The sequence below is a fragment of the Anneissia japonica genome, unplaced genomic scaffold (genome assembly GCF_011630105.1).
Source record: "Anneissia japonica isolate Jap-2015-1 unplaced genomic scaffold, ASM1163010v1 scaffold287782_len627234_cov183, whole genome shotgun sequence".
NCBI classification, from domain to species: domain Eukaryota; kingdom Metazoa; phylum Echinodermata; class Crinoidea; order Comatulida; family Comatulidae; genus Anneissia; species Anneissia japonica.
The window spans coordinates 487,967-497,751 of record NW_022695201.1 but is presented as its reverse complement, the minus strand read 5'-3'; the positions used below and the strand labels follow the sequence as shown (position 1 = coordinate 497,751).

Here is a 9,785-nt window from a genome sequence, read left to right as displayed (position 1 = left end):
GGTTGAGTACAAACCAGGCGTTCAGAACAGAATTGCCGATTCCCTTTCGAGGTTACCTATTCCTACATTCGATTCCGCGATAAATGAAGATGACAGTGATGCAGTTTGTCAAGTTGTTTTAAACGATACTTATAGCGCTATCACACGCATTGAATTAGAACAGGCTACAAATAATGATGACGTATGCATGCAGCTTAAAGAATACATACATAATGGGTGGCCAAATGATAAAATGCATATTCCAGAAATCATTAAGCCCTATTCCCGTATTAGAGATGAGTTCTCGATTCATAATGATATTAATTTTACCAGCAGCACTTACCTCCAAATTAGTTAATCTGGCCCATGAAAATCATCAAGGTATTAAGATTAAGAGATTTTTACTGGTGGCCTAAAATGGACGTACACGTAACGGACACAATTACTAACTTGCCAAATTGCTGACAAGTCTGCGAAAACACGAGTGGCTCCTATGCAGCCGGTACAATTGCCAGAACGTCCATGGCAAAAGCTCGGGATTGATTTCGTAGGTCCAAATTATTCTGCACCTGCGAAAGAGCGTTACATTATCTCATTAATCGATTACCGAAGTAAATGGCCAGAAGTTGCGTTTTGCCCAAATATTACGGCAAAACTGTAATTTATTTTTTTGAATAAGGTATTCAGTCGTGAAGGTTATCCTGAAGAACTAGTTTCTGATAATGGTACGCAGTTAACTAGCCAGGAGTTTGAAACTTTTTTGCAAAAACGTAACATCAAACACAGATTTTCTGCGGTGTATCACCCAGAAGGAAATAGTACTGTTAACCGGATTTTGAATGAAACTATTCAAACGGCGCGAATCGATAAACGTCCAGTAAAAAATGCTGTGACGGAATTTCTAGGTACTTATCGCGCTACGCGACATGCCACTACTGGGGAATCCCCTTCTGTGGTACTACACGGGCGTCATATGTTGACTTTGTTAGATATCATTGGAGTGACAACATCGCCTAAGCAAATGTCTTCAGTCGAAATAGACAATAGAACAAAAGCAAAGCAAGCAAAGTCTAAAGAGGCGTACGACAAACGGAAGTGCGTCAAAACTAGAGTTTTTTCCCCGGGAGATATTGTTAGAATTAAAAAGCCCTGGAATGTCCACAAGGGTGAGAGTAAATTTACTGAACCGGTGGAAATTAGACAACATGTTGGTCTAAACACTTACGTAATGACCAATGGTCAAAAATGGAATGTGAAACACCTAGCCCCATTTCTAGGAAAGCCAACCCTATTAGGCCGACGGGGAGATAGTCGTGATGATCACAGTAGTGACTTTATAATTTTTCCAACTGCTGATGATTCAATGAACAACAATTCAACTCAATTAGGTTCACGTTTCTCAAGGAGTAAGAGAGTTAGAAATCCACCTAGATGGACTTGTGACTATGTTATGGGTACCAGTAAGAAAAAGAAGTGTTTATTGTTATAGTAACTGAGTTTACATTGTACCTTGTATGGTATACAGTCATTTTTACTGTGATTATAGTTTCTGCTTTTAGAGAGGGGGAAATGTGGTGTTCTTACTGTTGTCCTGTGTGACAATACCGATGTTGAGGGCAGGAGTTGCCACAGAGAGAGAACCACGAGGAAAGAATTAAATTCTGTTCTATGAGTTATACTGTTGTATTATATTGTCTTTATTGCTAGTTTACAAGGACTCAACGCCATACACACACACACGATGCTTTACACAAACTAAATCTCAATATGAGATTTAGGGAGTGGAGGTGTTTATGTCATGAGAAAAAATCCTGCAACTGGCAGGAATTGAACTTAGGACCCTGGGATTGGAAGGCAAGCATCTTAACCACCAAGCTATTCAACTCCACTGTAGGACAGTGATATATATTTGCTATTGGCAATCCTTGGCACATGTGTTGTGTGCCTAAAGAAAGAATAATAATGATATCAAAAAACAATACCGTACATAAGAGAAATACCAAATTTTTAGTATTCATTTTATTTGCTGTATTTGTTATGTAGAAGGAAGCGTAGAATCGATAACAAAACGAAAATAAAAGCCGTCCGATAAAAGAGTAAAATGGTACTAGGAATGCTACAAACTATAAAATAACCTATAAATACCATAATATTAATTGAAATTTAGTTTAGTAATAATAGTACTCATTTTATTTGCTTGTACTATATGTTGTTACTTAGTAGAAAGACTACAAAACATAAATTAAAAAAAAAGTATGATAAACCGATTAACGAAATTACAATGATAATTTAAAGGCCTAGTTATATTAAAAACTCCATTGGCGCTCCATATATTTGTTGAAAACAAACCGCGACCGTAATGAAGCGCGACCAAAGTAAGGCGAGACCGAAATGATCTGTATTCATGCCTATGCCTAGCCCATGCCTAGGCCTATTTACTTTTTTATTATAATATTAATTCTTGTTTGAGCTGTAGGTAACTGTTGACAGTGAATCAATTTATAAGCCGTGAGGAATTTGAAAAGCTTCGTGTATTCAACCAAGAAAATATTAAAAGATTGTTCCAGAATGTGTTGCATCCATCAATAGCAACATAAATTGACAGAGATGTCTTGCAAAGTCTGATCAGCCAAGAATACAGCAGACCTGCCAACTCACCCGATCCTGTCGGGTGTCACCCAATATTTAAACAAATCTCCAGTTCTCCCGATCGAATGTAATTTTCACCCGATTTCACAGGCCATCCCCCTCCCCAAAAATACTCCGATTTATGCATAATTTGATTGATTTGATCTTTATTATTCAATGTATTCGCCGCCTGCTCACTTTGCGGTGCAATAAACAAGTAACCATTTTCAATTTGAATGTCACCATTAGCCAATGACTTGTAGTGACGTGACTTTTTTGGTATCTTGCATCATTTTTTGGGTAATTCTGGAAACCTCCAGATTTTTTGGTAAATCTCCAGATTTTTTTAAGATTCTTAAAAAAATCTCCAGATTTTCATGACCCAAGGGTTGGCAGGTCTGATACACGGTGCATCAGATGTTGCAGACTTGATGTGCGTAAGTCGTAGCACTGTATTAAGAAGGTTTCAAATGTACAATTTGTCTGCTGTGCAATATAGTGACATTGACAATGATACTTTAGATGGGCACATTGAGGAAATATTAAAGACACTTTCAAACTGTGGTGGGGTTATAATGAAGGGATTTCTCCATGAAAGAGGCATTTTAGTTCCCAGGAAGGCTATGAGAGAAGCAGTATATCAATGAAGGCTTGGCAACACAACGTAAAAGGACTCTTCACAGACGAATATACAGTGTTGTGGGATTAATTTGTGGCACATAGATGGCAACCACAGATTAATAAGGTACAATCAAAGATGAAGTAGTGATAACTGTTGTTTGTTATTGCCATTTTTACCATCCTTATCGTCATCATCGTCTTCATCGTCGTCTTCATTATCATCATCATCCATCATCTTCATGGTCATCATCATACAGTATTCATATTTATTTGAATTTTTATATTGTTGTTGAACTGCATAATTGTTGTGTGTATTTCTGGTGGCTGGGCCAATGATTGAGAACGAGCACATTTAAAATCCAACAACCAGGGCCCGCAAAGTGTCCCAGTGTGAGAAAGCAACAGGGGGCCTTGCCCTGGCTTACGCCACTGGTGATTTTGTTCTGTAGTTATTGTGCCTTCACCAATTTTTATTTACATTTTGGTTTAAGGTGGGGGTTTGTAATCCACGGTGGTGTAGATGGCTTTAGCAGACTGCCTGTTCATTTAGAGTGTGCAACGAACAGATCATCAACTGCTTTGGCTGCTTTCCACAAAGGAGTAGAGAAGTATGGATTACCCATTTGCGTGCGCACAGATGCGGGAGGAGAAAATGTTTGGAATTTGGGAGTACATGAGAGAAATACAAGGTAAACATTTTTTAAATTCAAGATGTTGATTTTAGAAATTTATTTAACAGGCTAATGGGATAGAACCTTGAAACAAGCCATATCATATTTATTTTACAGTTGAACTTTTACAGTCGAATCCAAAATGCCATTGAAAAATTCAAGTTCTTAAAATTTGACTAACAGATTGGTAAGTAATGAAAAACACAACAATTTGGCATGTAATTTAAGTTCGACTTAGGCAAAGTCGACTTAGGTAAGTTCAACTGTACTAAATGTTGAAACTGGTACATAATGGTAGAGGGATTGGATTTATAAAGAATGAAATCTCAACCTTCTCCGGGATTTAAATAATGCTTCAGTTTGAATCTTATGTTTTTTTTAATCTTATTTCTCTATATATGATATCACGTTTTCTACTACAGTATATCTAGAACATAGTAAATAACTTACAGTAATCACCCTCACCAAATACTGTAGTAATTTTAAATACCACATGAGGAACTAATGGTTTTTTTTTTTTAAAGAAATCCATTAATTCTGTTTGTTGTACTACAATAATAATTATAATAATAATACTATATTTATATGTTATGTTCTTTCATTCTTCCTCTTAAAATTAATCGACCTGGCTCTTCTAGTAAACACTTGTTTGCCATACCTTCCAACAGAGTAAATTGTATTAAAGGATAGTTTCATCACTGTTTTTAACTATTATAATAATATACCATATTTAAATGATAGTTCATAGTTAAAGTTCACTTAGAAGGGAAGTTGATCGCTTTGGTATTTTGATATAATGTAGTTGTCTATTCCTAGGTAGGTTATTAATTATTATTGCAACTTTAATGTTGTTGTGCAATACTTGTTTTTCATTTCTCTTTTATTGTAAATTTACACTTGTATTTGATATTTAAATGGTATTGATTTAATACAAATGTTAAATTAGACCGCTTTTTGGAGGATTTTAAAATAAAATGCTGTACTTATTAATAAACGCTGTTTGTTCCAAATAAGGCCTGGGGGAGGAGGTGGGTGGTGTTTATTTGGGTGATGTCATCTTTTACAGTATATTGTAATACTTGACCTACAGTATGTTTTTTTATATTAGGTGATAGGTCTGCTTTAGTTGGAAAAAGCACTCATAATCAGCGAATTGAGAGACTTTGGAAGTATGTTTTTGAGGGATGTTTGCACCATTATTATCATCTTGAAGACGAAGGTGGTCTGGATTATTTAGATGAAGTACTCAGCTCTTTGCTCTGCAGTATGTGTTTAGACTGAGGATTAATGCATCTCTACAGGAGTGGACAGCAGCTTGGAACAATCATCGAATATGTACAGTTGGACGAACACCTTTCCAGTTGTGGTTTTCAGGCCATTTGGAGAATTCCACAGTGTCTTCGATAATATACCAGCAGAGGTAGGTGTCACTCTACATAATTAAGGGTTGTTAAAGTTATATATATATTTAAAAACAATTATTTTAGCATTGATATTTTCAAGTGATCACAAGCTTCTTTTAGCGTATATTTACAAATAAGTTAATAATTTTTATGTTTTTTAGAGTGAAGCCCATAAAGAAGAGGAGAATGTAAATCCTCATGTTATCGTTGAGGAGACCAGCAACCTGTTGCATCAAATTCAGTATGAGATGTTATATCAAGAAATAGACCCTATGAGAGAAAATGTTAGTGATGTTTAGATCTGACAGTGTGATTGTGTCCTGTTTGTGAGATTTTAGTGCAGCTATGGTTGTGCTTTTTTATTATTTAATTAGGCCTAGGCGGAATGTGGCTAGTCTTTCAATTTGAGGCTAGGCCTACTGTAGGTCTAACCTAATATTGGGTATTTCAATCATTAGCTTCTCTACCTAGGGTAAGTCTAGGCTTAGGCCTCGGTTAAGTTAGGGCCAGGTGTCTAAACGAACAGCATTATTTTTCTATTGCCAGATTATTTTGATGTCTGTATGTGGCTCATCATATATACGCCATATTGTAATTTTGTGATGATAAATATTTTTTCATGATTATACTTAAGGAGGTAGGTGTGTATTTTGATCTCCAAATATCTTTTACTAATAAATCAACGTCTAATAAAATATCGAATAAATAATAATAATCGAATTATATTGAATATATATATAGTAAAACAGTTTTTATGTGTGAATTTGGTAACAAATATTGCGCTTCAATCCTACATGTTAATTTACACAATCATGTACTTCCGTTTGCAGATTGTTGGTTGCACATGATAATTAGTTTGTCAGTTTCACATGTATCCTGTGAAATTGATTTGGTAAAGTACTGTATTTTCAAACACCTACGTGTCTGTATTGCCTAATTAATGCTAGATGATAATTAATGCTAGAAGTGTTGATTAGGGTCATCATAAGTGATGTTTCTATGAGTATTTGAGGCTAGCTATGGTTGGGCATATAATTAATTAGGCTGAAGTTTGCTAGTCTCTTCTATTTAAGGCTAGGCCTAACGTAATACAGTATTTGGAGGTAGGTGTATATTAATATCCAAATATCTATAACTGATAAATCAACATCTAAAAAAATGTCTCATAAAATAATAGTAATCGATAATTATATTGAATATATATGTTAGTAAAACAGATTTTATGTGTGAATTTGGTAACAGATATGTCAATTTACACATGTACTTTTGTTTGCAGGTTGTCGGTGGTTGCACATGTCTATAGTGTGTCCTCTGTTCCCTGGGTTGGTGTAGAAGGTTATTGTAAATAATATGTGACAGCTCATAGGTTCTTTCATCTCTTTTCCTGTTGTAACTTTTCTTTCCTATCCATATTACTTCTGTGATCGTGCGTTGGAGTCTGGATGATTCTTTTTGTAGTATTTTGGTAGTGTTCCAGTTTGCTATGTGGTTATGTCTGACCATGTGGTCTTTTATATTTGATTTATTGGAAAACAGATGATGTTGAGGTGTGAGCTGCCCTTGTGTGTACCCCTCCTGTATTATTGGTAATATCTGCTTTTTGTTTGGCTAGTCTGGTATGTAGAGGTCTTGTAGTTTCTCCCACATATGCAGCATCGCAAAGTAACAACTTGAATGGTGATAAGGAGCCTACCCGCTATCACATATAGCGTATATACAATGACCTTCTACACCATCCCAGGGAACAGACCTCAAATACCAACAGAGGGTGCACGTCATCGGATGACATCGGCCGATGACGAAACGATCTGAGATTATGTCATTTACCTGATGAAGATATTTCGAAACCGGTTTAAATACTGCAGTATTTAAACAAGTTTAAATATTAAAAAGCATATTGTTGATAAAGCATTTATTTAATTACTGAAAAGCATATTGTGGATAAAGCATTTATTTAAAAAATGAAAAGCATTTTGTAGATAAAGCATTATTTTTATTTAAAGATTTTAATACTGAGAAGCACAATATGCACAAACCATTTTTTAAAACAGATTTAATTTCTGTGAGGCATGTACTTTTTTTAAACAGATTTAAATATTGAGAAAATATTAAAAAGTTTTAAATATGTTTTCATTAAAACAGATTTAAATACTGTGAAGGCTAAAATTGTGGATAACACTTTTTTTTTAATACATATTTAAATACAGTGAAGCCTACTGTGGTTAACAATAAAACAAGATCGACTACTAACATGTCTATTAGTATATTATTATGTTGTTTTGTAGCATTGTAAACAAAATTTTTGAAACCTATTGTTATAAGTCACCAAATCTTACATTTCTACCAGCCTTTAATACTAAAACTAAAAATGAGTACACCCTTTTATGTACTGAAATATCTATTAGTATTTACATGAATTGCATACTCGCAGCATTTTACTTTCTATTAGAAACTGCTAGTCTATAAAATAAAAGAGAAAAAAAGGGTCTTCATTTTTGGGTCTTCGGTCTTGTTTTTATGGACACCCTATATGTGTGTTTAAAATTATGTTAATTTACTTACTACAAACCCCTCCTACAACCCTAAAAATAAGGATCTGGATGAATAAAATCTTAATTCTTCACAGTAAAACTATTAGTTTTATTCTACACAAGTTATAATTTTTTTTTATTAAAAACAAATAATGTGATGTTGAATTTATTTAATTTTACTTGTGGATGTATTTTTTTCTAGTGATACTTTAATATACCAGTACTTAACACAATGATTAAATTATTTCCCCATAAATTTCAAGAAAAGATTTTAATCAACCAAATAGGATTGAAATTATAGCTTCTTGAAGTCTTCCCATAAGAGCTCTCTATTTTCCTTTTTTTGGTGAATAGCAATGTTGATAAACGATACATTTATATCACAATTTGCTCATTGTGACAAGGCCTGACTAAAGTTAATTAAATAACTCTACAGATTCATGTCTAGCTCTTGGGGTTGAAGATGGTACTGTCTATCTGACAGCATCCAGCGAATACAATGATGATTTGAGGGCTGATCGAGGACGGCTCAACACAGTAGCAGATGGAGGAGGCTATGGAGCCTGGGCAGCAGCAACTATTAATAAGGATCAGTGGATTCAAGCCGATCTTGGTGCTATAAAAGGTGTGATTGGAGTAATAACACAAGGGCGCAGTGAAGGTGATCAATGGGTCACATCATACAAAGTACAGTACAGTACCGATGGTAGCAACTACTTACCAGTATTGGGATCGAGTGGCCAAGTTGAGGTACTGTATGTTTTTATAATCAATTGATAGATTATGCGACGAGTATCATAAGATGCGGAATATATGCTTAACATAATCACATTACTTTTAGACTTTCAGTGCAAACTCTGATTATAACAGCGAGGTGAAAAACACATTCAACTCTGTTGTCTACACTCAATTCATTCGTATCAATCCATTTACCTGGAAAAAGCACATCAGTTTAAGATTCGAGCTTCTGGGCAATGAAGGTAAACCTTACCTAAGCATGCAATCACTGTATAAACGTAAGATAAGAATACACATACTTTTACAACCATTGATCATTGTTGTTGTCACTTGTTGTGTTGGGCTTTAGCCCATGTCATCAGATTTAGTATTCTTACCTTCAACTATTTGTCTCATAGGATAATGTTAATCAATAATAACTAAATACGGATTTTTAATAGCCATAGTGTATGTGCATGTTGGTTTTCTTTTTGTATTCGTATTTAATCATCATTTTCATTAGGTATAATATTGTCAATATTTTCCCGTTTCCTCTGCACTCACATGGGCTGTTCTTGGTGGTGCTCGGGCACTGCCGCGGGCTATATTCTCAGAGCATCCATGTGATGTTTAGTTCAGAATCATATTAGATCTATACCTATACCAATTTACATATAACATTTCCGGTAACGTGCAATACGGTCGAGTGTTCATTTTTTCTGATGCCTATTCAGTGGTATGCAAATAACATTGCACTTAGTCAAAAATCAGTAAATAACAATAACAAAAACACTGCTGGGCTGATGCCTATTCTATGAGAATGCAGTAACATTGCACTTAGTCAAATTCAGCAACTATCAATAACAAAGCACAGCCTGGGCTGATGTCTAAGCTAGTGTAATGTGCTAATATATTACAGTACTTTCCCGCAAGTTTAGCAACAAGAAATGAAGCAGGCACTGTCTAGGTGGATACCTGTTCAAGTGTAACTGTACCCCTTTAGTTATTGCTTAATTTTATACAACCAGGCTGGATGTATCGTTTGTAGGCATCACTTTTCCACCGGCCAGTTTGCTGAATTTCTTCGTTTCCGGCTCCCATGGTATGAAGTTGTGTAGCTCTACCGATCTGAATGAGTGGGTATTGTAGCGCAAATGATCTAGTCAAGCATGTACTGCAGTTTGTTTGAGGACATGGCTGAGGTGCTTCCTATGTAGGGGGTTGCCTTTTTGAAT

General features: G+C 35.1%; 2 protein-coding genes and 1 long non-coding RNA gene across 3 annotated transcripts in view; all 3 read left to right on the top strand.

Moving 5' to 3' along the window:
• Positions 1 to 1,468, top strand: part of LOC117101445 (uncharacterized protein K02A2.6-like) — a 10,564-nt gene extending 9,096 nt beyond the window's left edge. Inside the window, exon 4 of the mRNA XM_033241422.1 lies at positions 659 to 1,468. Coding sequence (XP_033097313.1) covers positions 659 to 1,468 — 810 coding nt within the window. The remainder of the gene's footprint in view (positions 1 to 658) is intronic.
• A 379-nt stretch (positions 1,469 to 1,847) lies between these two features.
• Positions 1,848 to 6,198, top strand: LOC117101434. The gene is made up of 5 exons (XR_004444282.1): positions 1,848 to 3,352; positions 3,720 to 3,917; positions 4,017 to 4,086; positions 5,008 to 5,586; positions 6,133 to 6,198. It is a non-coding gene; the product is annotated as an uncharacterized LOC117101434 (long non-coding RNA).
• Positions 6,199 to 8,256: 2,058 nt separating this feature from the next.
• The window catches only part of LOC117101444 (receptor-type tyrosine-protein phosphatase T-like), a 35,494-nt gene continuing 33,965 nt past the window's right edge, over positions 8,257 to 9,785 (top strand). The window contains exons 1-2 of the mRNA XM_033241421.1: positions 8,257 to 8,583; positions 8,675 to 8,807. The gene's annotated coding sequence lies outside the window, so the exon portion shown is untranslated. The remainder of the gene's footprint in view (positions 8,584 to 8,674; positions 8,808 to 9,785) is intronic.